Genomic DNA, 26614 nt, shown 5'->3' on the forward strand with positions numbered 1-26614 from the left:
CTTCGGTAACACCTTTTCTGGTGGATACACTACCTACCTGTGGATTCCTCACGGTTACACCCGCCTCCCCGTTGCCTGTTTGGTCTTACCAAGATTTCCTTGGGTGAGCATCTGTATGTTGTTGATATGTATATACTGATGCAATTATGTATATATGTGTATATAATTGTTTTTATATATATATATTAAGATGTAGATATATAGATATATTTGATATGGTAGAACTGTATACAGTAGGATGTTTATTTCTACTCGTTATGTTTTCTATTGGTTGAATTAAATGATGGTATATAAGTTTTGATTGATGTGTTCATGTCAAATACATAGTATCAATGTTCACCTGTTCGCCTCAAAGGCACGTAAAAAAATGGTGATAACTGACGCCTGCACGCCGACGAGGACCTCTTATTGCCTGCATGACGTCATACGGCGTCGCGTGGGTGTCGGGCAATTGTGACGTCATCGTCGACTTGCAGAGCTAGAAGAAAGATTTCCGTCGGATGCTGGTGCATGGGGAAAATTCTTTAGGTGAGGAATCTACAGGTAGCTAGTGTATCCACCAGAAAAGGTGTTACCGAAGGTAAGTAACTTGTTCTTACAGCACATTTACCCATGGGCATTCTACAGCATGTCCACATGCCGCCATGCAGTTTAAATTGCAGAGATTAATCATTTTACATGTTATACTTCCAGATTCTGTCAAAATACCAGTCTCCAAGTGCCTGATACTCGGATTTCAATAGTAAGCCATAAACCAACAATATTGCTTTGGTTGAACAGTGAAGACTGCATTCTGCCTGATTGCGGCCAAGTGGTCAAGAATACTCAGTCATGTCTTTTCTTGGGTTTGGCATTTATCTGCTGGTAACATAAACTGGAATTCGTTTTATCAAACTTTATGGGAATGAAATATTAATAAAGAGAGGTTAAACAAAAAAAGCCTCTTTGAAGTGGAAAATGCCTGACTGACAGAAATAATGTTGTGTTATGCCTTCCCAAGCTTTTCTCGCTATGACAGAATGATGAAATGGCTAAAGTGGGAATCTTTAGTGAAACCATAAGGACCTTTTCAGGCATCTCATAATATGATGTCCAGAACCTTGCTCAGTTCTGCCCCACTTAATTTTGCATAAGAAAGAAAGACACAAGAGTATCCAAAGTTTTTAAAGTTTAAGGTGAGAAGATAATTGAAGCTGCAAAAGGACTATTTTTACTTCTTTTGTACTTCAAAATGACTTTTTGCCCTTCACCATTTGTAGCCTGTGCAAATTCCTGCTTACAATGGAATTTGACTAAATGGAAAATGGAGTTCCTTTTCTTATTTGCAGACCGTATTGAAGTGCTGCTGATTCGAAAGGGAATTTTCAACTAAATACATTGAAGCAAACTAATTGTGGCGTCATCCACAAGAGAGGGACGACCTTTGTGAATTTTTCTAGAAAAGACAGGATGTACGATGAACGATTAAAATGCATTATGATTAACTGAACTGGGATAGTCTATTCATGAGAAGAAATAGTTCCAAACTTCAACAAAACTTTTTTTTAGTTGCACACTAGATTTGTTAGACTTTTTGCACTTCATCAGTTTATTCCATCCTCACACTCGTTTGATTAAAAAATTGAATATAGTAATTTTTTTTTTTAGCTTCTTTTTTTTATTATTATTTTTTTATATATATTACGCTGAGGTTTTTTTGTTATGCGCTGTTAAGTAATTCTCCTCTCCATGAAACCCATCATGTCATGTGAAAGTAATCTGGCTGCACTCAAGACCACGGAGGGACGACCCACACTATGTTATTAGTGCCCCTCACAGACCCTATTGATGTCATGCTTTATCATCTGCTCTCATCCTAGTCCCTATAAACCAGGACGGGCTCGACCATTTTCCAGGGAACATACATTACATTATCTCCTGCAGGATCTACTAATAAGATACTAATACCTGAAGAGCACCCGAGTGTCTCTTCAATACTGGAGGCCTTGGGTATGGTTTATATCAGGCAGGTCATTTGAGAGGATGCAATGTCTTTGTCCCTGATCTATGTTGTTTACATGTTTCAGCGTTCATGTTTAGGCCACTACAGATCTGGGGAATTTGTCTTGACGTAAGTAATTAAGCCTCTAATGTGTCATTCTGATCACAGTTGTCCTTGTCCTAAAGCCTTGGCTTTCTGTCAGGCAATACAAAATACATAACATGAAAAACTGGCCTACTTGCCTTTGATTGTGATGAGCATATATTAATCCCTGTAATGAAATATCCATGAATATAGCGAGATAGTGAGTTACATATTGGTTGACATCTACATACAGGTATCTGTTTTGTTAGGTTTGACTGCGACAAAGCATGTACATTGCACGGTTGCATGCCCTTAATACTTACACTTAATGTGCCAGAGTATTTATATCACATGGATGCTTTTGGTTCCAGACTTCGTCTGTCATCGCCAGGCAGGCTCTGCATACTGCTTTGGCTGCAAATAGTCCAACATCTGTGTTGTGTTGCTTGTGTTCAGTTCAGAAAGGATCTAACATGGCAGTTCGGGTGGGCTGTTTGTATTAGAGCAGGATCAACATTGATTTGAATATGGCTAGGTCTAACTAACCCGAGGGGGGTTTGATGGGCAAAAAACATGGTGGGTCGAATGCTACCCTAAGCGATTGCCCATGATTAGACTATTTGCAAGCATTCCTCCGATCATTCTCTTCTTTCTTTCAGAGTTCCTTTTAAGCAGCACATAGCAACTGAGTAGAACTCCAAATACATCAGATGACATGAAAATGGCAATTTTTTGTTCCTTGCTTTTTGGGGGTGGTTAAACATAAGAAACTAAGGGGCATATTTATGAGACCACTTGCTGCCAGAACGTCACTTTTTCTTACACTTTGGTGGAACAGACTACAAAAGCGTATCTGAGGCCACGCAAAGCTACTTTGTGTGGCTTTGAATAGCCTCTTAGATATGGAGTAATACAAGGCAGCATAAATCGCTATATTGCTTCAGGAGGGGTTCCATGGGCATTGTGTTGGGTGTTCCCACGCAGCATGCATGGTTTTTGACGGTTCTCCAGATTTAAAAAACACACACATTTAAACCTGAGGATGCACCAAATCTTTTATGCATCCTGCAGCACACATGGAAAGACGGGAAAAAACGTCCCAGGATTGTTTTTGTGCAGGAAGGTACCCCTCTGCAGTGGTGTCACAAGCGTAGTTTGATGGGACAGGAATGCACGATCACTTAATTATAGTGCATTCCTGCCCTTTCCCTTTGATGCAGGATAGCGCAGCAACATAACTTGCTGCGCTGCCTTGTGCCAAAATTTCGGCAATTTGGCCCCAAGTACTTATTCTCTCAAAAAGATAGCCAGAAGGCAAGTCAGAAATGAGTAGCAAATATTTCACCATGCAATAGCCAGCTGAAAACGTCCAAACGATAGCACATTCTAATTAGTGGTAATCTTTTTTTATCCCCTGAATTGGAGAAAACCACTTAGTTAATTTGTATAAAAATAGATTTTTGAATATGTTTGATATCCAGTGATAAAAATGAACGGCTTCTAGATTACAACCTACTAGTCTTACTACTATGCACAAACCACACTCTGTTCTTGCTTTGATAGCTCTCCATTAAAGGCAGTGTGTATACTCTTGTGATAGGCAAACTCATGTTTACAATCTTACAAAGTCCATAAACGTAGAATGTGCCTGACCGGCGTATCTCTCCTTCTTTAGGAACACCACTATTACTCAGCAACCCTCAGGTCACACTGCCACTCAAACCCACAGTAGCTCTCAGCGCATCATGCCTCTGTACAGGAATCTTGTCAGCCTGATCCGAAGTCACACCATTAAGCTGATCACGGACCAGATCAGTAGACTCAGCCGTACACACCAAGAAGTACATTGTCCTCATTACTAGTCACACATTTGGAACTTAAAACTGCTCATCCAAGCAGTGACATACTACGCAGATTCCAATTTTTTCCAACTTCCACCCTTACCAAAACACCTACAAAGTTGTCTGGATCAGACCACTTGGGTAACATTTTACCAGACACAGCAAGACATTTAATCCCCAACCACAATTGAGGCAAGAACGGATTTAATTACGCTTATCCGCATAATCTCTCTTATGTTGATACTTTTTTATTGATCTCTGACCTTACTCAGGAACTGTGTACTCGGGTGTATTCATTGAGACTGCATTAAACGATAAACAAACACAATTCTCCAGAACTGTTTGAGCCTGACCGATATCAGGGCACAGTATCACTAAAGCACAACCAGTCATCATGCAACTTGACTGGTGAGTGGAACTTGGCAGCCTAGTTTTTAGGGTCGGGCCTGCGTAGCATGCGCTTGCGACACGCTTTAGTAGTTAGAATAGGGCTCGGAGCCCTGCCCATGTCACGTCAGTGTCTTTAATTGGTTAGTGGACTTAACTTTTAAAATCTGCTTGCTTTCATTAGTGGAAGGCATGCATACGTCATGCCTTTTCCGGTGGTTAGCCCTCCTCGAGCGCAGCAACCAAGTTCTAAAAACATACGAGGCTCGCTGTTTTCTGTCCGGTTTGTGGACTCATTTTTCTCTTTTTTCGCAGCATGATCTTGCTTCTTTAGCTGCGCGATCACACTCGTTTTTTTCCATATAATGAGGCAAGAAAAGTCCGGTTGGGAGTTTACAACTGCTAATAGCTCTAACTCGGAGAAATGCGAGACCCGTTGCATTGTAAATGCTTGTTTGTTTCTGATTGGGATGGCTTGTTTCTCACTTATATTGAGGATGCCTCACACACCGATTTACAAAATACTGTTGGGTAAGACACCTTTCTTGAGACAGATCTTGACTCTCCACATGTGCCACCAATGGAAGAGAGCCTCATTTTTAGTGGTGGTCCAGAGGGAAGATGATGCACTTTACGTACAGCTATTAAGACAAAAACAAATGGGGCAGCTACTTCTGAGACTTTGCTGCTCTTTAACAATGTTCTCGCTAATACTTTGATGTCCATTTGGTTAAAGTCTTGCTCGCTTTTTTACTACATGGTTGGCTAGCCATCATAGACCTATGCTTGGTTGACCTGGATTTTCTCACCAAGAAACAACCCTGCCCCCGCAACCCTCCTCACAAGAGAGCTATCGTACATGCCTTCACTAGTAAGGTAAACTTTAATTAATTTCCAACAAATTCTTTTGACAAAGAATCCAAGAGGGTTAAGGCTTTTGGCAAACACCTTATCTTCAGTCAGTCAAGCAATTGCAGTCTATCAGGGCTGTTTGTTTGCCAGGGCATTATACACACACCCTGTGGGACATTGCCTTTGAGATCTTGTCAGCAGTCCTGGAAGATCTTAGGGTCTCTTTGGCACTGGCAGTTCATGATGGACAGGACACTTCACAATGTTGTTCACGTAAGCCAAATTACTACGGATTTCCACGGGAGGGCAGTAGGTACTGTTGTTATCACTTTGACATGTGAAGATGCTTCCCACCAGTTTCTCCTGCGATGTACAGCCCTTTCTCAAGGATTCGCTCTTTAATAGATCCTGCCTCCTCAGCAAAAAGGCAGACTCTATATTGGATTGCTTTAAGGCCAGTAGAGCTACTGCACGCTCGTTGAGTCTGTTGTTAACTTTCTGACATTGTCTACATCAGTTCAGAGGCCAGTCCAGAGGGCTGACATATCAACAACCTATTTGTCCTGTGCAGTAGGCATCCTAGTGCTTTTAAGACCATGGACGTGGGTCTGGGAGGCAGCTTGTAGATGAGCAAAGGCATTAATTACCCAATTCCACTTCCTTTGCTACCACAACCACCACACCGTTTTAATTTTTTCTTGATGGCGCAAATCCAAACCTCTTCATGTTACTGCTTGCCAACATGTGGCTAAGCAGACCATGGTTAATGTCCAACGGTGCCCTAAGGAATTTTGTGTTAAAAAAAAATCCTTCTGATTATTTTTTATTGTACATCGGTTTTATGACTTATTGTTTGTTGGTTTTCGTTTGTGTTGAGTAATTTCTGTGTTATCATTATATAGTATGTGACCTGTAGACACTACACTTTAATTGATTGAATTGTAATAAAATAATAGCTTTTCAGTGAAAAATGTAGGTTTTCACTTTGATAATTGGTTTTGTATTTATCCCCTCTGGATACTTCTACTTATAGGCAAGTCCAAACTGTGGCAGACAGGATTTGACACGAGCTAGAGATTGATGCAAGAGAGTGACTTTTGCATGGCTGATTCTGCATCCTCCACTGTGGAGCCTCCCTGGATTTTGCTGGGGAATTAAAGGGGGGGCATTGGGAGTTGGTGTGGTTGTCCACCAGTCATGTCAAAAGAGTCTCATTTCTGTTTCAGATGAGTCCAGGTTTTCCCTGGGCTGGCCAAGGCCTCTGCGGGATCTCATTCTCCTCTACGGCTTAGGTCTAGAAAAGCCCAGACTTAACCAAGTCTGCTGGTCCACCAAGTCCTGACTAGGGGTGGGAGCTGCATTGTAGGTCCTTTTTTCATCTGCCCAGTCCTAAGCCTCCTTAAGGTTCTCTAAAAAGTGGGCCTGTGCATTATGAATCACTTTCAGTTTAGCTGGAAATATCAGCATACGTTGTAGATGCATGAACAGCAATTTCTGTATAACTGCATCAAAGGCTTTCCTTCTTTGTTGGACCAGCTTAGTATAGTCCAGGAAGATCATGATGCGTGTGGATTGAAATAGTAGATTGCCAGTCTTTTTTATTGTGTAACCGAAGTTAAGGATTCGGGCAATCATAGGATGAGACTTCAGTGCCAGAAATCTATGGGCTCGTTCAACAACAAACCACTATGAAAGTGAAATGTCTGGCATCAAAGATGCAAGGCAATGTTCTAGGAATTTTTCTGGTTCAGTAGATCTGGCCCCCTGTGCAAATTAGAAATTTTATTGGGACCTCATCAAATCAGTTGGACTGAGTCCAGGTCACAGAGGAAACTGCTTGAGATCTGCAGTTGTGGCTGGTTGAATGCAATTGGTCCAGCGACTGGCCCGTCTTCCCTCCCCATCCAGAGCTGACAGTAGGTATTGGATTCTGCCTTACATGGCTGGATAGTTCATTTAGGGAAGGTGAAGATCAGGAGTCTTTGGTCTCCAGTGGAGAATCAGCTTGACATCATTTTGCTGGAGATGTGGCCCATTTGTCTGGAGGCCTTCCTGTCGTCCATCAAGGGAAAGCTGTGCAGGGTCTCACGCACACCACCATTGGCTTGTAGAAGTGCAACAAGCAGCACAACAGGGAGTCCCGAATCCTGTGCTGGGAGCCTCTTCGTCTCTGTAGGTGATTGGAGCACCAGGGCATTTTCCTGATTGCACCCCACTTGGCACAGTCCCTGAATGTTAGATGAACAGCTTCCGTGCTATGATTGAGGAAGAGGAGCAATTCATTGCTGTAACTATCACTGAACCGCTGCAAACTGTGACTGAGATGCAGCCCCTCTGACTCTGACCTCTGTCCTGTTAAGGAGGATCACCAGTACTGGCTTCCAGACACCTAATACCATGGTATGGGGTTTATACTGTCCCAACTGATCTGGCACAGGGTACTCCCGCTTTGCTGTCGTTAGGATTGTATTAGATACAGATTGCCATGGGTGAATTGTTTATATTGTTCAACATTTTAGCAATGCTGATTATAGTAGTATGGCTCATCTATCTAATAATCAAAGCACATTCCTTTTATGCAAGAATACGATCACTTCAATAAATGTTTTGAAAATGCTTTTCATATCTTTGTTTTCCTTGGGCGTACAAGAGTAGCTAACAAAAGGGTTAGTTCTGTTTCCACTGATTCCTTGGGAATCAGTGTGTTATGCTCAAGGTTGCCAACAGCATTTTTCCCTGGTCTGTTTGGCAGTTGGATATGATACTATGCGCTAGCTGAGATACAACAACACTTAATGAAGGTATGAGTGGACCGAGTCTTTATATTCGGAAGTTCGTGTTGGTCTAATACTCAGTCCTGCTATATTGTCGGAACTGTATAACAAGATGAACTGAGCAGACTGAATCGGGTGGATCACAAATGGCGTCCGCACTCCAATGTGTAATTCAAGGTGTCTTTCTACAGTGGGGGAACCAAGCCTAGATCTTTTTGTCAATGTCAAGAACAATGTTGAAAGCTGTTCTCGTTGGAGTTTCTGCAAGAACGCACATTAGAAGATGTGTTGCCAGAGAATGGAACACTGGCAGCTGTACACCTTCATATCCATGCCTCTCCTGCTCAGAATTCAGGAACAATCAAGCCCAAGTCCTCCTGGTGGCTCCCAACTGGGCAAGGAGTATTTGGTACCCAGTCTTTCTGTGCCATGAACATCTTTCCCCTGTCTCTCTACAACCATGTGAGAACCTTCTGCAGCAAAAGGGCATGGTATTCCATGCAGATCTACACTTACATGCATTGAGATTGAGTGGTGGAAACCAACTGCGTTTGACAAGCCGTTTGAGTGGTGAATGTTATCCTTGCCACGAGGCGTCCTTCACAAAATCTATGTGTGCCGGGTGCTGGGACAGATTTGTGGCCTGTTGTGGTTCATGCAAGATTGACTGCTTACAAGCAAAGCTGTCAGACATGCTCTAATGTTTTTGGTCTTTGGCCTGATCAAAGTCTTACAGTGGGTACCCTTAAGGGTTATGAGTGCTTTTATTCTTTCTGCTTTTGCTGGACCAACCGTCCTTGTTGAAATCATGTGATGTGATTTCTTAAAGGTTTAACACACATTTTCCCTCAGAGTTTGTGATGCCACTTTGGAACCTTAACTTGGTCTTGATGTTCCTTGTGTTTCAGTCCTTCTGAGCCAGTGCATAGATACTCACTGCATCTCCTGACTTTGAAGTCTGTCTTCCTCACTTCGATCACGTCACTTAGTCACATGAATGAACTTCACACACTTTCAGTGCATCTACTATGCACCACCCTTTTCCCTGAAAAGATGGTGCTATGGACTGGAATGCATTCTGGCCAAAAGTTGTGACTTCCTTCCATATTGCAGAATCCATCACTCTGTTACCGTTCTTTGCTTCCTCACCCCTCGAAGGAGGAGGAGAACCTCCATCAGCTGGAGTCCAAAAGGGATTTATGCTTTTCTACCGAATTTACCAAGGACCATCGAATGGATAATCAACTTTATGTGGGGTTCTCTGGTGTGAAGAAAGAGATAGCTATGCAGAGCAGGCCCCTTTCGAGTTAGCTAGTTGTCTGAATTGACATATGTTGCTGGCCAAGAAGCAGGCTCCAGGAGGTCTGAGAGCCTATTCCACTAGGGCTAAGGCTGCTACCACTGCATTGGCACACAGAGTGCCTGTCTGTGACATCTGTCAGGCTGTGCCGTGGGCATCAGTGCATACATTTACAAAGAACTACTGCCTTAACAAGTCCGGTTGGAAGGACATTTCACCCGCTTGGTGCTTCAAGACATTTTGGTCTGAGACCACTCCACAGACCCTCTACCTTGGAGAATTACTGCTTTGGTATATATTCTAAAGTAAGGACTCTGTGGTTAAAAGTATCCATAAGAAGATCAAGTTGCTTACTTTTAGTGATACTCTTTTTCTAATGGACACTCACCACAGGTTCCTCATCAGCCTCTCACCTTCCTGACCTGTGGAGGGACCTCGATTTAGTATCTAAAAAGGTCAGGGTAATATTTGATACTGGTACCAACAAATGTTTACGCTACATGTCTGAGGGTGTGGAAAGGGAAAAGTCTAAGAAATGGACATCGGAGCACAGGGGTGGTTCTTATTTGCAGCTCTCCTCCCTCAATTCCAGGGTTATGTGTAGTGAAGTAGCAAGCTGCATATGAGATGCCACCATGCAGTGGGCGAGAGCTGTGCTATTTGAAGTTTCTAGATCCAGCCTGATGCTTGGGGATTAGTTTAAAGTGAGCCATTTGTAGTTAGAAAAGGTATTCACAAGAAAGAGCGTTACCGAAGGTAAGTAACTTGCTCTTCAGAAGTCCAAAGAATGCTAAGTTAAAGGCTTAATATTCATTGAATTATACTGAGGTGATTGCCAAAGCACATCCTTTAACTGGGAATGATACGTTCCACCGGTTTCCCGCTTACAGTGTTTACTGCTTTGAAAGATGCCTTGCAAATCAGTCTTTATTCATTATAGATCATCAGGTCTCCTACTCTCCAGAAATGGAGACCAAAGCGAATCTTTTAACATCCCCCTGAGAGGCATCCTTGAAGCCTAAAGACTGCTTAACTGCTGCCTTTACATCAGTCAGTCATTAGTAAGGTCACTACTCTTTTCGGCTCATCTTGCATTTTTTTTTTTACTCTCGGATTCTCACTTGTTAAAGGGATCACACACACATTTTCCTCATCTGCATCTTGCTGCCAGCCTTCTTGTATTTTCCATCTCTGAGCCCCCTCCCCAACACCACAGTAGCTCCTTGCCTGCCACCAGTTACTGGGGTCTAGTTGGGTTGCATTACTGACACAGGCAACCCCTCTCTACTTTTCCATTCTGGCTGTTTACTACAGTTGGTTTCTCAAACCCTGCTTGGTCACTCGATCTCTGGACACAGTCTTCTGCACTCGAGCCTCAGCTGTGCACCAGGTCCTACAATGACCTGCTTTTTCCTTAGAGATAGCCTGGGATAGTAAATAAAGAATTGTTTTCATAGCGCATGATTTGTTTGTTGGTTTATAGGACAAATAGTTTGTTACCGTGCATTACCAAAATGTATTTTTTTCACCACTGCAGAATGTTTGAGTCTTGGGTGGGTCAGGATCAGTGGTTAGAGTGAGCAGAAGTGCCTCTCGGGGAGTTCTCGGCATAGAGCCCCGTCTCCTCCTCACACGTTGAATTTTTCTTTGAATTTGGCTTGTCTTTAATATCTTTGAACTTTATCTTGATTTTAAGCAGCCATACACAAAATAATATTAGTTATTTGGCAGGGCAAAGTTGGGCTCCAGGCACGGAGGACAAAACCATGAGAGACGTCCAATAGTCAGGGTTTCGCCAGTACATTTTAAAGACATAAGTGACACGTGGAATAGTCAGGGTTACGGTTAATAGCATACATGAGGTGGATCGACTGCAGAGATCTGTAATACGTTATTTAAAAAAGACTCCGCCTCCTATTGGAAGTTACTTGAAGTCTAGGTCAAGAAGCATCCTCTCAGGAACTTTCCAGTGGTTGTAATAATTTTGTAACTGCATTTGTTTTTCCTTTCTTCTAGAGTGATGTCTGAAACTGCACGTTATGAAAGATACAGCGGGAATCAAGTTCTGTTTTGGTAAGTGGTTTGAAAGTAATTTGCTACTTCATTTTGTTTGTGCTGCCTTAGTATTGTTTGCTGCATTTGAGCTTGAAACATGTCAATCAAGGTTGTCACCAGACCCAAACGTCCCGATATTCCTTTTGATACCTTCCGACATCTGAGGATAACTAGGCAAATACAAATTCAAAAATCATTATTTAAGAATCTGAAAAAATATATTTATTTTGTATTGTTATAGTATTTATATAGCGCTTACTACCCCTGACGAGGCGTTGAAGCGCTTTTCGGCGAGTAGCACGCTACTCCGCAACCCAAGAGGAATTAGTGGTGAATTAGTATAGGGAAATAGGAGTACATTTTTAGTATTATTATGAGTTAATTTGTTAGTTGGATTGACTAGAGTAATGGAGGGATAGAGGAGTGATAAATCCAGAAGTGTTAATTGGGAGTTTGTAGTAATAGGGTGAAGCTTGGGATGAGTAAAGGAGAGATGGATGAGGAAAGAGTCTGTGGAAATGGTTAGGGAGATCATAGCAGCAGAAGGGGTTTTGGATGAGTCAAAGGTAAGATAAATGGAGGAGAATTTAGTAGGGTTGTTTGGAAGACCATGGTAGTAAACTGAGGTTTGGGTGACCTAGATGTGGAAGAGGAGAGAAGAGGTTAGGTAGGGTTATTTTGGAGATAAAAGTATTAGAATGGGTTTGGGATGAGTCAGAGTGGGAATGGAGGATAGATTGTCTACCTATCACCGTATGTCATGTCTCTATCAAAGTAAAGCTTACATGAGAGTACATGTATATTATTTTTATTTATTTATATATACATTTTTTATCATTTTTCTTTTTCTTTAATTTATTCATTCATTATTATTTAAATAGATATGTATATACATAGTAAGGGAATATATGTTCAAGTTATATAAAAATATGAGAAGAAAAGTAGTATTGTATAAACACAGACTTTCAAGGTTTGTAATATTTGAAGTTCATTAATGAGTGTACTTTTCTAACATTTAGAAATTTTTGAATAGTGAAATGCTTATGATAATAAAACATTTGATCAGTGATATAAAAATGAGAGCAGGGATTCATAAGTATCTAATGTAACAACTTACCTAGGAGCTATGCAATGACCTATGAACATGTTAAGCATAGAATAACACACACACACACACACACACATAGTGACATAGTAGTGATACATATTCCCTAAAGAACTAATCATATCTAGAATATACACATAATCAGATTAAAAATATTTAAATCAACACAGGCATATCCAGTCCATTGCTGTTTGAATGTGGTGGTTATGAAGGAAAGAGCCAACTCTTGAGTAGTCTTCTGAAGACAAGATAGTTTTCCGTGGATCTTATATTTGGGGGTAATGAATTCTATAGTTTGGCTGCTTGAACGGAGAAGGATGTACCACCTATAGTCTTTTTCTTGTATGGTGGTGTTCTAAGGCGGGGTGCCAATCCTGAGCGGTGGTTATTTTGTTTCTGATAAAAAGCGGTCCTGTTCCTTGTACAGCTTTGTGGGTGATACAAAGCAGCCTGAAAGTGGATCTTCTGGCAGTGGGTAACACACGTAGTGCTCTCAGAGTAGGGGAGATGTGGGCTTGTGGCTTTACATGTAATAGTAGCCTGGCAGCGGAATTCTGAATATGGTGTTGTTTTTTAAAAATAGATAGAGATGATCCATGGTAGAGGCCATTGGCATAATCCAGATTGGATAATACAAGAGAGATAGTAGCCTGCCCCTTGGGTGGAAATCCGAGGTGGGGAAAGATGCATCGTAGGGTCTTTAAGGTGACAAAGCTTGTTCGTGCTAATTTGTCCACTTGGGCATTCATTGTTAACTTGGAGTCTATGGTAATTCCTAGGTTTTTAACTTCCTCTGATAATTGTGGAGGTGGTACGTGATAGTCAGGCCAGGTGCGCACAGTGTGTCAAAATTATTGTTCTTCATGCTCTGTGCCCAGTTTTCTGGGCACATGTGAAAGTGGATTTGGGGTTACTCATGGGAACTGTTTACTCACTGACCTGCATTTGCCACTAAGGGACATGAAGCGGGAGGTGCCACTGCAGCAGCGGGGGACTTTAAGTCTCAGGTTTCCTGTTACTACTCATCCCCACAGCCAATTAAGCATCTCACTGGTTAAGAACACCACAGTTCCTCTGTGAGGAATGCGTGTTAATGCACCAGGGCCGCAACCAGATGAAGCTGGACTGAGCTGGGCCACCCCTCTTGGTTTTTTAACCTTACAAGCCTGCAGTGTGTTCTGTACCCTTGTCAGTACGAATAGGGTGAGTGCTGAAGGTTTGTGCCATTATGGGCAAGAGGAAACTTGGAGGAAGGGCAAGTATGGCTTCCCCTTCCCATGTACCCACAGTGCTTGATAGGATGAAACAGAAGGCCATGACTGCCATTAGTAATGAAATTGCTAATACTGAATGAAGGCTGCACCTCAGTGTAGCAGGAGAGGCGGGTGAGGCGGGTGGTAGCAATAGTTCCTCAGCCCCACTAAGCCCCCCTCTGCGCTACTGATTGATTTGCTAAATAAAACCCTCCTGGCCTGTGCCACCCCCGCTACAGAGGTTCCCTCTTTGAACTCCCCCCCCCCCGCCTCACCCACCCTTCACTCCAGTGAGCCCCCTTATTTGGAAGGAGGCTAAAGGCCCCAAGCGCTCACCTAGAGCAAATGTGAATAAAAGGATTGTGCGGCATGACCAACCACCCTCATGTCTGAAGGTGCTGACAATTATCACTGAGGTAGTCCCTACCAGAATACCAATGGAGCACTTGTTGGATAAGTGGTGCCAGATGTCGGGGGGATTTCAGAGAGAAGCTGAAGGGATCTTGGCTAAGGTGTTGGACCTTCTGAGTGTGGAGTTGTTTCCGATATATAAGCGCCTGGATTCTATAGATCAAGCCTTGTTGGATCTTAAAGAGGAGTAGGATGTATTCGACAAGACCAGTTGTCGCTCAGCCACGGTAGAGACAGTCACTACAGAGAACAGTGGAAATCTGGGCATGTTGACCTCTAACTTTCCAGGGCCACCCATCAATTTAATGCCTAACATACCTCCTGAGCCGATAGCTGGTTTACCCAGTGGAGGTTTAAGTACTGGGTGCTTCCCTTGCCAACTCTATGCTCTATGAGGGTTCTACAGGTGGTATCATCATTCTTTATGATGAAGGGCAAATACCCAATACTACCCAAGGGAAAAGCTCACGAGTAATAGATGATGGTGAAATTGAAGTGGAAAAGCAGCCTATAATAGAACTCTCTACCGCCTCTTGCCCGTACTTAATAATTTTGGCGGGCGTTCCTTGCTGTGAAGAAAGGACAAAAAGAGTCAGATGTAGAGTTACTCACTAAGACTGTGAATTGGTTGGGTCGATAGAGAAATTTTCCTCCTTCACTTGCTAGTAATATTGTGCTGACCAGGAGGGTGGGGTGAATTGGGACTAGTGGACAGGCAGGGGGATTGTATAATTGTCAATTTTAGTACTCCATATCTGGCAAAAAGTCTACTTTTTGGGCACTTGAGCACACAGCTTGGTCCTAGTTACATAGTATTACTGCGCCTGGGATACTTTTACAAACCAGTACCTCGAATTGTCAGGGCTTCTGCCCAAGTAGATACTCAGTCTTATGGAGGTTATGCAAGGATACCTGTTGCATCAAATAATGGCAGGTATATCTGTTGCAGGATTCCAACCTATAATAGGTTCGAGGAGCTAGCAGATATAGATTAACATATCATTGGGTTGAGGGGGTGACAGCGGCTCCATCAATTGGCCATCAATTGGATTGTAGGAGAAATAGGGACTATGAAGATAGTACTATGGAAGAAATTATAAAGGTGCCTCAGGCTTGCAGGAAGGGTCCTGGGATATGCAAGATCATTTTGGGGCTACTTATTTGGAATGTAGCTTGGATAAGATCCCTGCTGGCCGATGAACAGGAGTTGACTTATGTAAGTCCTGTGGGGTAGTGTGTTTCCAGGAGCCTCTGGATACAGAGGGGAGCTTTTTAATCGATGGTTATACGGCGTCCCGGGTTAATGCAGTTGCCTTTTTACATGATAAACCAAAAGGAAGCCTTGCAACTTTTGTGAGTCTAGGGCTGGGTTGTGATATGGAGTTAGTACTTTTTGACTCAATGCAGGTATTGGGGTTCTTCAATCTTTTCCTCACAGGGTCAGAGTCCTGGTTATTAACATTTATAACTCTCCCTCATCTGAGGTTAAGTTGGAAGATGAGCCAAGGAACTTTTGGGATGCGACCCTATTAGCCTGGACCTTTTTTCCCATTATTTTAGTAGCAGGTGATTTTAGTATACTTCCTTGTGCCTCGTGCAGTTCCAACTGGAGAGCATCTAATCAAGCAAGGGCTGTGGAGCGGACTGACATTACTCACACTTATCAGGGCGATATTTTAAATGATTTATTAACTGAATATGATCTTATTAGTCTCCTAAGGGACTCTATGATTCACATGATTTAGTCCCTGCATTTAAGGGTACAGGCAGTAAATCAGTTATCGACTATATTTTTGTGTCTGAATCTGATAGGAGAAAGAGCGAGGCAAGCAGAGTCATGTGGAATGTTATTAGTGATCATAACCCTTTTATAGCCGAATATGGATGGTATGATTTCCAGGCAAAGAAGCATACCAATTCACATATTGAAATCCTCTAGTCTAAGGAGCAATGTAGGCAAATAGGTTGGGGGTAAGATCATTCCTGAAGCCTTCCTGAAGAATTTAGTAAAAAGGTGTAGGCTGGATTTTTAAATGTCTGCAAGATGATTCCTCTGATCAAGCCATAGTGGATTCTTTCTCTAACATATGTAAAGAGGTGAAAAGTTCCTTCACTAAGAAGTGTAATAAATCTGCTCATAGTGGGCCCAAATGGTTCGATAAGGATTGCACTAAGGCACAAAAAGCTTTAAAGTTGGCCCTTCAATAGAAACAGACGCTGTCACGGAGGCTTTATTATCAGGCGCACTGGAACAGGATAAGTGCACTTAAAAGAGAAGCTCAGGAGGCCTGAAGTTAATCAGCTGGTTTTTAATGAGGTGCCTACTCCAGACTTGGGCCAGTCCATCCAAGCCCAGAAATGGTTAGACCATTTCTCATCCTTCTATGCAAGTGGTGATGGTTAAACCAATATGGAGCTTTGGGTAACAGAGCCAAAATTATAATTTACTCGGTCTGAGGTAAAGGCAGGAAAATGGGTCTTTCAACAGGAAAAGTGCCTCGCCCGGAGGGGTGCCAGGGGATCTCCTTAAAACTATGTATTGATTTATGGGCTTCTATAATCACTTCACACCTGAACGTCATTGACTGGGTTCGATTACAACCTCGTAAAACAATCTGAACGTGTATTTATGAATAACTAAGTATACAGCCGCTATAGGAGAGATCATTCATCTTTCTGATGGATACAACTACCTGTGGATTCCTCACCTAATGAATACTCCCATGGCGCCAGCATTCAACGGAAATCTTCTTCCTAGCTTCTGCACGTCGACGAATACGTCACTCTAGCCCACGCGACGCCGTCTGATGTCATACAGGCAATAAGAGGTCCTCGCTGACGTGCCGACGTCAGTTCCCTTTTTTTCCGTGCATTCGAAACGGTTATCTTCGAGGGAGCTACTGTTACTTTCGTAGTTACAGTGTATTTTCTGCTGCGTAGTTCTTCTCTGCGGTAATAATGTCTCAGAGAAAGTTGGGTTTCAAGCCCTGTCGAGAGTGTGGGGGCAAGATGTCCGTTACAGATCCTCACTCCGACTGTCTATGGATGCACAATCCAAGAAAATATTTTCATCTTGCAGTTTGGCGTTGAAGGCCACCAACGCAACTTGCATTCTGGGGAGATACATCCATGCTCTTATGGACGATATTTCATCTTCATTTACAGAGCTTCCCCAGGGACTCTTGGATGTTGTCTCGGACGCCCAGGCTGCCGCAACCCAGATTATCCAGTCTGGGCTGGACACGACCGACTCGGTGGCTAGGGCGATGGGCACGGCTGTGGTGGCAAGGAGACAGGCCTGGCTCCGTAATTCAGGGTTTTCTGCGGACGTGCAGTCGACCCTATTGGACCTCCCGTTTGATGGGGACAAACTGTTTGGAGCCAAGGCAGATTTGGCCTTGGAGCGATTTAAAGAGAGCAGGGCCACAGCCAAATCGTTAGGGCTGCAAGCTCCTTCTTCCTCTGCCTCTTCCAGGTTTTTCAGGAGGTTTCGTGGATTTGGGCGTGGCTCTTCCTCCTCTTCCTTTCGGGGGAGATTCCAGCAACCCGCCTCTTCCCACCCCTATAGATCATGTAGAGGGAGAGGTAGGGCCCGCACCAGAGGAGCCTCTCAACAGCACTCTGCCTCTTCCTCGTCCTCTGGAGGGGTGCAGCAGGGAAAGCAGCCTTAGGCTTCCACCATTTCCCACTCACTCCTCTCCTGTAGGGGGAAGGTTACGGCATTTTCTCCACAAGTGGGAGACTATTACAACGGACACTTGGGTTATCAGTATTGTGGGAAAAGGCTACACCCTTCCCTTTCGGGAGTTTCCGTCCCCCATCCCGCCCGCCCATCTTATTGTTCAGAAGAACACCTCCTGTTGCTAGAACAGGAGGTTCAAGTCCTCCTTTCAAAGGGCGCGGTGGAGTTGGTCCCAGAGCAGGAAAGGGGTCGAGGTTGTTACTCAAGGTACTTCCTGATTCCCAAGAAGGATGGTCGGTTGAGACCGATCCTGGATCTGAGGATCTTGAATTGGTTCCTCAAACAGGAAAAGTTCAAGATGCCGACCCTAGCACAGGTGCTTTTGGCGTTGAACAAAGAAGATTGGATGGTGTCTGTCGACTTGCAGGACGCTTATTTTCATATCCCGATACTCAAGTCGCACAGGAAGTATCGCCGGTTTGTGGTAGGGTCGCAGCACTATCAGTTTGCGGTCCTCCCGTTTGGTCTTACTTCAGCACCTCGAGTTTTCACGAAGGTGATGTCGGTGGTTGCGGCAGAGCTCAGAAGGAAGGGGATAGCAGTATTCCCTTACTTGGACGACTGGTTGGTCAAAGCCAAGTCTCCGGAGCTTGTGTCGCATCATCTGCAGTCAACAACCCAGTTGTTGTTCGACCTGGGCTTTTCGGTCAACGTGCCCAAATCTCACCTGGAGCCCTCTCAGCGCCTCCTGTTCATAGGGTCAGTACTGGATACAACATTGAATCGAGCCTTTTCTCCGCCTCAGCGGATTCAAGATATTCAGGAATTGGTTCCAATGTTTCGAAATGGAGCGGTAGTTCCAGTCCTCAAGGTCTTTCGTCTGCTCGGTCTGTTTGCCTCCTGCATACTGTTGGTCACGCATGCTCGCTGGCACATGAGGGCTCTTCAGTGGTGCCTCCGAAGGCAGTGGTCTCAACACAAGGGAGATCTAGAAGGTGTGGTCAAGATTTCCAGAGATGCTGCTGTGGACTTGAAGTGGTGGATTGCGAGCAACAATCTTTCACAAGGAAAGCCGTTCGCGCAGTCGCCACCAGTGGCCACGGTCATAACGGATGCTTCCACTCTAGGGTGGGGAGCTCATCTGGGGGATCTGGAGATCAAAGGACTTTGGTCTCCAGAGGAACAGATGTTTCATATCAATCTGTTAGAGTTATGGGCTGTACGTCTGGCTCTCAAGGCCTTCCTCCCTTCCTTTCGTGGTCAGTCGGTACAGGTCCTGACGGACAATACTACCACGATGTGGTACATAAACAAACAGGGAGGAGTAGGGTCGTACCTTCTCTGCAGAGAAGCTCTTCGACTATGGTCCTGGGCAAAGGACCATCAGATTTGCTTAATAGCTGCGGATTGGCCAAGGAGGGTGTGGTACTCCGACCTTCTCCAACTCTCGCTGTGCCCTCCGCTCCGTCTCCCTCTCAGGGCAGACCTCCTCTCGCAGTCGCAGGGGCAGGTTTTACACCCCAACCTCCAGAGTCTACACCTACATGCCTGGAGATTGAACGGGGCAACCTGAGTTCCTTCTCTCTCCTGCCTGATGTAGTGGATGTTATATTAGCGGCCGGGCGACACTCCACTAAATAGGTGGTCTAAATTTGTTATGTGGTGTGGAGAGAGACAGATTGATCCCTTACATGCTCATCTGTCGGACATTTTGTCTTTTGCTCTGTCTCTAGCGCAGAAAGATTGTGCAGTGGCTACCATTAAGGGTTATTTGTCGGCTTTGTCAGCCTTCATTTGTCTTCCAGACCAACCATTGTTATTTAAATCCCCTATTGTTCTCAGATTCTTGAAAGGTCTTCTAAATAAATATCCTCCAAAACCATTTGTTATGCCTCAATGGGATTTGTCCTTGGTCCTCACTTTCCTTATGGGGTCCCCTTTTGAGCCTATGCATTCTTGCCCCTTAGGGTATTTAGTTATTAAAACAGTCTTCCTGGTGGCTATAACATCTGCAAGGAGAGTGAGTGAGTTGCAAGCCTTATCGGTAAAACCCCCTTATACAACTTTTTATGGGGATAAGGTGGTGTTGAGGACCAAGGCTGCTTTCCTCCCGAAGGTTGTTTCACCTTTCCATTTGGCCCAGACAATTACTTTGTCCACGTTCTATCCTCCACCTCATCCTTCTAAGGAGGAAGAGAGACTACATCGCTTGGACCCAAAGAGGGCGTTAAGTTTCTTCATTGATAGAACGAAGGATTTCAGGCTGGAGGATCAGCTGTTCATCGGATACGTGGGCAAGAGAAGAGGAAAGGCAGTCCACAAGAGAACACTCTCCAGGTGGGTTGTTCTTTGCATTAAAATCTGTTACTCTTTGGCAAAGAAGGATCCTCCTGATGGCTTTAGAGCTCATTCCACCAGAGCTAAGTCGGCCACTTCGGCCTTGGCCAGGGGTGTTCCTGTGGTCGACATCTGCAAGGCCGCAACTTGGTCGTCCCTTCACACTTTTGCGAAACATTACTGTTTGGACTCTGAGGTCAGAAGGGACGGCCATTTTGCACGGTCAGTGCTGCAGGATTTCTTGGTTTGACCATTTCGGCACCCACCACCGGGCGTGGTACTGCTTTGGGACTCTATTCATTAGGTGAGGAATCCACAGGTAGTTGTATCCATCAGAAGAACGAGTTACTTACCTTCGGTAACGACTTTTCTGGTGGATACATTAGCTACCTGTGGATTCCTCACGGTCCCACCCGCCTCCCCGTTGCCTTTCTGGTCTTACCAAGTAATCCTTGAGTGCGCTCCTCTTGGTCTTCAAGGCTGCAATAGATTTTGTATATATGGATACTTGTATATATATGTTCGATGGCATGTGTAGCTGCAGATACACATGCTGTGCACAGTCTGCCGTCTGGTGTTGGGCTCGGAGTGTTACAAGTTGTTTTTCTTCGAAGAAGTCTTTTCGAGTCACGAGACCGAGGGACTCCTCCCCTTTCGGTTCCATTGCGCATGGGCGTCGACTCCATCTTAGATTGTTTTTTTTCCGCCATCGGGTTCGGACGTGTTCCTTTTCGCTCCGTTTTTCGGGTCGGAAAGTTAGTTAGAATCTCGGAAAAAATCGACGGTATTGTTTCGTTCGGTATCGGGTTAGTTAGAACAAATCGACACCGAATCTTGAAGAGCTCCGGTGGCCCTTCGGGGGAATTTCGATCCCCCGTCGGAACCTGGTCGGCCCGACCGCGTGCAACTTCAAGACTGATGGAACGGACCCCGTTCCGCTTCTGTCCTAAATGCCATCACAAATATCCGTATACGGATCAGCATCTGGTCTGTAACTTGTGCCTGTCCCCGGAGCACAAGGAGGATACGTGTGAAGCCTGTCGAGCGTTTCGGTCGAGGAAGATGCTCAGAGACCGAAGAGCCAGAAGATTGCAAATGGCGTCCACGCCGACAGGACACCATCGGTTCGAGGACGAAGAGGAAGCGTTCTCCATCCACGAGTCGGATTCGGGGGAATCCGACGCCGAAGACATAACAACCGTGAGTAAGATGTCGAAAATTAGGACTCACGAAAAGTCCACAAAAGCCCAGGGGACACCACTGCCAACAGGCCATGGCTTAACCCAAAAACTAGGTGACCGAGCCAAGGCACCGAAAAAGGGCATGCTGGTGTCGAAGTCATCCGACTCCGGAACAATCAACACATGCATCACCGGCGCAAACTCCACCACTAACGCACTCACCAGCTCATACCACAATGAGCCAGGATGATCCCGATGCATGGGACCTCTACGACGCCCCAGTGTCTGACAATAGTCCAGACTCATATCCAACTAAACCGTCACCACCTGAGGACAGTACATCATATGCACAGGTGGTCGCAAGGGCAGCCGAATTCCACAATGTCTCACTACATTCGGAACCTATTGAGGATGACTTTCTCTTTAACACCCTGTCCTCCACCCATAGCCAGTATCAAAGCCTTCCCATGCTCCCAGGAATGCTAAGGCACTCAAAACAAATATTTCAGGAGCCAGTTAAAGGAAGAGCCATAACTCCAAGGGTGGAGAAAAAATATAAGGCACCTCCCACAGACCCAATATTTATTACAACACAACTAACACCGGACTCAGTAGTTGTGGGGGCAGCTCGTAAAAGAGCCAACTCTCAGACATCAGGCGACGCACCACCTCCAGACAAGGAGAGCCGCAGATTTGATGCAGCGGGAAAAAGAGTTGCAGCACAAGCAGCAAATCAGTGGCGTATCGCCAACTCGCAAGCACTCTTGGCAAGATATGACAGGGCTCATTGGGATGAAATGCAACATCTCATCGAACACCTTCCCAAGGAGTTCCAAAAAAGAGCGCAACAAGTGGTGGAAGAGGGACAAAGTATCTCGAACAATCAGATACGGTCTTCCATGGATGCAGCCGATACAGCTGCAAGGACAATAAACACTGCAGTCACAATACGGAGGCACGCTTGGCTGCGCACTTCTGGGTTCAAAACCGAAATCCAACAGGCTGTGCTCAATATGCCGTTTAATGAACAGCAATTGTTTTGGCCGGCGGTAGACACTGCCATTGAAAAACTAAAAAAGGACACCGATACAGCCAAAGCCATGGGCGCACTCTACTCCCCGCAGAGCAGAGGCACATTTCGGAAAACACCTTTTAGGGGAGGGTTTCGGGGTCAACCCACAGAAACCAACACTTCACAGACAAGACCACCTACCTACCAGGGTCAATATCAAAGGGGAGGTTTTCGGGGACAATATAGAGGAGGCCAATTCCCAAGAAGTCGGGGAAAATTTCAAGGTCCCAAAACCCCTCAAAATAAACAGTGACTCACAAGTCACACAACCCCATCACACAACACCAGTGGGGGGAAGACTAAGCCAATTCTACGAAGCTTGGGAAGAAATAACAACAGACTCTTGGGTCTTAGCAATTATCCAACATGGCTATTGCATAGAATTTCACAAATTCCCTCCAAACGTCCCACCGAAAACACACAAAATGTCAAAACAGCATATAGATCTTCTAGGACTAGAAGTTCAAGCATTACTACAAAAGGACGCAATAGAATTAGTACCAAGCCTACAGAAAAACACAGGAGTTTACTCACTGTATTTTCTAATACCAAAGAAGGACAAAACTCTGAGACCAATACTAGATCTCAGAACACTAAATACCTACATCAAATCAGACCACTTTCACATGGTCACATTACAAGACGTTATCCCACTGCTCAAACAGCAAGACTACATGACAACATTAGACCTAAAGGATGCGTATTTCCACATACCGATACATCCTTCCCACAGGAAATACCTAAGGTTCGTATTCAAAGGAATACATTACCAATTCAAAGTGTTGCCATTCGGAATAACAACTGCGCCAAGAGTCTTTACAAAATGCCTGGCAGTAGTAGCTGCACATATCAGAAGGCAGCAGATACACGTGTTCCCTTACTTAGACGACTGGTTAATCAAGACCAACACGCTAACAAGGTGTTCACGTCACACAAAGTATGTCATACAGACCCTTCACAAGCTGGGTTTCTCCATCAACTATGCAAAGTCACACCTTTTGCCGTGTCAAACACAGCAATACTTAGGAGCGACAATCAACACAACAGAAGGGATAGCCACTCCAAGTCCACAAAGGGTTCAAACATTTCACAAGGTGATACAGGCCATGTATCCAACACAAAAGATACAAGCAAAAATGGCATTAAAACTCCTAGGCATGATGTCTTCATGCATAGCCATTGTCCCAAACGCAAGATTGCACATGCGGCCTAAGGGCCATCACAATGGTCACATGCACAGGGTCAACTTCAAGATCTGGTGTTGATAGACCGCCAAACATACATCTCGCTTCTATGGTGGAACAGTACAAATTTAAACAAAGGGCGGCCTTTCCAAGACCCAGTGCCACAATACGTCATAACAACGGATGCCTCCATGACAGGGTGGGGAGCACACCTCAATCAACACAGTATCCAAGGACAATGGGACATACATCAAAGGAAGTTTCCCATAAATCACTTAGAACTGTTAGCAGTATTTCTAGCGTTGAAAGCATTTCAACCCATGATAACCCACAAATACATTCTTGTCAAAACAGACAACATGACAACAATGTATTATTTAAACAAACAGGGGGGGACACACTCGACACAGTTGTGTCTCCTAACACAAACAATATGGCATTGTGCAATTCACAACCACATTCGCCGAATAGCACAATTTATTCCAGGGATCCAGAACCAGTTAGCAGACAATCTCTCTCGGGATCACCAACAAGTCCACGAATGGGAAATTCACCCCCAAATACTGAACAATTACTTTCAAATTTGGGGAACACCTCAAATAGATCTATTTGCAACAAAAGAAAACGCAAAATGCCAAAACTTCGCATCCAGGTTCCCACACCATCAATCCCAAGTCAATGCTCTATGGATGAATTGGTCAGGGATATTTGCGTACGCTTTTCCCCCTCTCCCTCTCCTTCCATATCTAGTAAACAGATTGAGTCAAAACAAACTCAAACTCATACTAATAGCACCAACATGGGCAAGACAACCTTGGTATACAACACTGCTAGACCTGTCAGTAGTACCTCATGTCAAGCTACCCAACAGACCAGATCTGTTAACACAACACAAACAACAGATCAGGCATCCAAACCCAGCATCGCTGAATCTAGCAATTTGGCTCCTGAAATCCTAGAATTTGGACACTTAGACCTCACACAAGAGTGTATGGAGGTCATAAAACAAGCTAGAAAACCTTCCACTAGACACTGCTATGCAAACAAATGGAAAAGATTTGTTTGTTACTGCCATAATAATCAAATTCAACCATTGCACGCATCTCCAAAAGATGTAGTAGGATATTTACTACATTTGCAAAAATCTAATCTAGCTTTCTCTTCCATAAAGATACATCTCACCGCAATATCTGCTTACCTGCAGATTACTCATTCAACTTCCCTATTTAGAATACCTGTCATTAAAGCGTTTATGGAAGGCCTAAAGAGAATTATACCACCAAGGACACCACCTGTTCCTTCATGGAACCTCAACATTGTCTTAACAAGGCTCATGGGTCCACCTTACGAACCCATGCATTCTTGTGAAATGCAATACTTAACGTGGAAAGTTGCATTTCTCATTGCCATCACATCTCTAAGAAGAGTGAGTGAGATTCAGGCATTTACCATACAAGAACCATTTATTCAAATACACAAGAATAAGGTAGTTCTAAGAACAAATCCAAAATTCTTACCAAAGGTTCCACTTAAATCAATCAGTAGAATTACCAGTGTTCTTCCCACAGCCAGATTCGGTAGCTGAAAGAGCACTACATACATTAGACATCAAGAGAGCACTAATGTACTACATTGACAGAACAAAACAAATTAGGAAGACAAAACAACTATGTTCGATGGCATCTGTCGCTGTAGATACGCATGTTCTGCAATAGCTCGCCATCTGGTGTTGGGCCGGAGTGTTACAAGTTGTTTTTGTTCGAAGAAGTCTTTCGAGTCACGGGACCGAGTGACTCCTCCTTTTGTCTCCATTGCGCATGGGCGTCGACTCCATCCTCGATTGTTTTTTTTCCGCCATCGGGTTCGGACGTGTTCCTGTCGCTCCGAGTTTCGGAACAGAAAAAATAGTTAATTTCGGAAGATTTTCGTCGGTATTGTTGCGTTCGGGATCGGCATACTTACATTCAACACCGCATCGAAGATCGAAGAGCTCCGGTGCCCTTCGGGGTAATTTTTCGATCCTCCGTCGGGGCCTGGTCGGCCCGACCGCGTGCTGAAGAACGCCGATGGAACGGACCCCGTTCCGTTTCTGCCCCAAATGCCACAATAAATACCCCTACACAGACCAACACTTGGTCTGCAACCTGTGCCTGTCACCTGAGCACAGCGAAGACACCTGCGAGGCCTGTCGTGCGTTCCGGTCCCGAAAAACACTCCGAGACCGTCGAGCCAGAAGACTTCAAATGGCGTCCGCACCGACAGCCCGACGGGAGTTCGAGGAACAGGAAGAGGAAGGTACCTTCTCGATCCAAGACTCAGACTCCGAAGGATTCGACGATACACAAACCGTGAGTAAGACGTCGAAAACCACACAAAGAAACATTTACAAGGCCCAGGGGACGCCACTGCCACCAGGCCATGGCTCAACCCATAAAATCGGTGACCGACCGTCGGCACCGAAAAAGGCCCAAACAGTGCCGAGATCGTCCGACTCCGGTCGAGACACCGGCACGCAGCCTTCTCGGGACCGAGAAAGTGCTGGAGACAAGCCTCGACACCGAGATGCCGGTGTGGACACGGCTCGACGCCGAGACAGCGGCACCGAAACAGATCGACGCCGAGAGGTTTCGGCCCCGAAAAGGAAAAAAGTCACCTCGGAGCCGAAAAAACACGCAGACACAGTTTCGACGCCGAAACAAACTGCAAGCGACCCAGCTTCAGGCTCTTATACAGAAGAGCACTCGCTAACCTCCCAAATGCAGAAGCATAGGTTTGAGGAAGAGCTACAAGCAACTGATGCTGACCATACGCAAAAGCGTATCTTCATTCAGCAGGGGACAGGAAAAATAAGCACCCTTCCCCCCATTAGGAGAAAGAGAAGGTTGGAGTTCCAGACGGAACAAGCACCACAACCAAAAGTGGTGAAAAGAGTTACACCACCACCCTCTCCTCCGCCCGTGATTAACGTTTCACCAGCACAAACGCCATCACACTCCCCAGCTCACACCACCATGAGCCAGGGTGACCAAGACCAGGACGCATGGGACCTATACGACGCCCCAGTGTCAGATAACAGCCCAGAGGCATACCCTACAAAACCATCTCCACCAGAAGA

At 44.7% G+C, this 26614-nt stretch overlaps 1 protein-coding gene across 1 annotated transcript in view; it reads left to right on the forward strand.

Moving 5' to 3' along the window:
• The window catches only part of RAPGEF6 (Rap guanine nucleotide exchange factor 6), an 822369-nt gene that overhangs the window by 173723 nt on the left and 622032 nt on the right, over nucleotides 1-26614 (forward strand). The window contains 1 exon segment of the mRNA XM_069201702.1: nucleotides 11236-11292. Within this exon segment, the coding sequence (XP_069057803.1) occupies nucleotides 11236-11292 (57 nt within the window).

Source organism: Pleurodeles waltl, chromosome 7 (assembly GCF_031143425.1).
Source record: "Pleurodeles waltl isolate 20211129_DDA chromosome 7, aPleWal1.hap1.20221129, whole genome shotgun sequence".
Lineage (NCBI taxonomy): Eukaryota > Metazoa > Chordata > Amphibia > Caudata > Salamandridae > Pleurodeles > Pleurodeles waltl.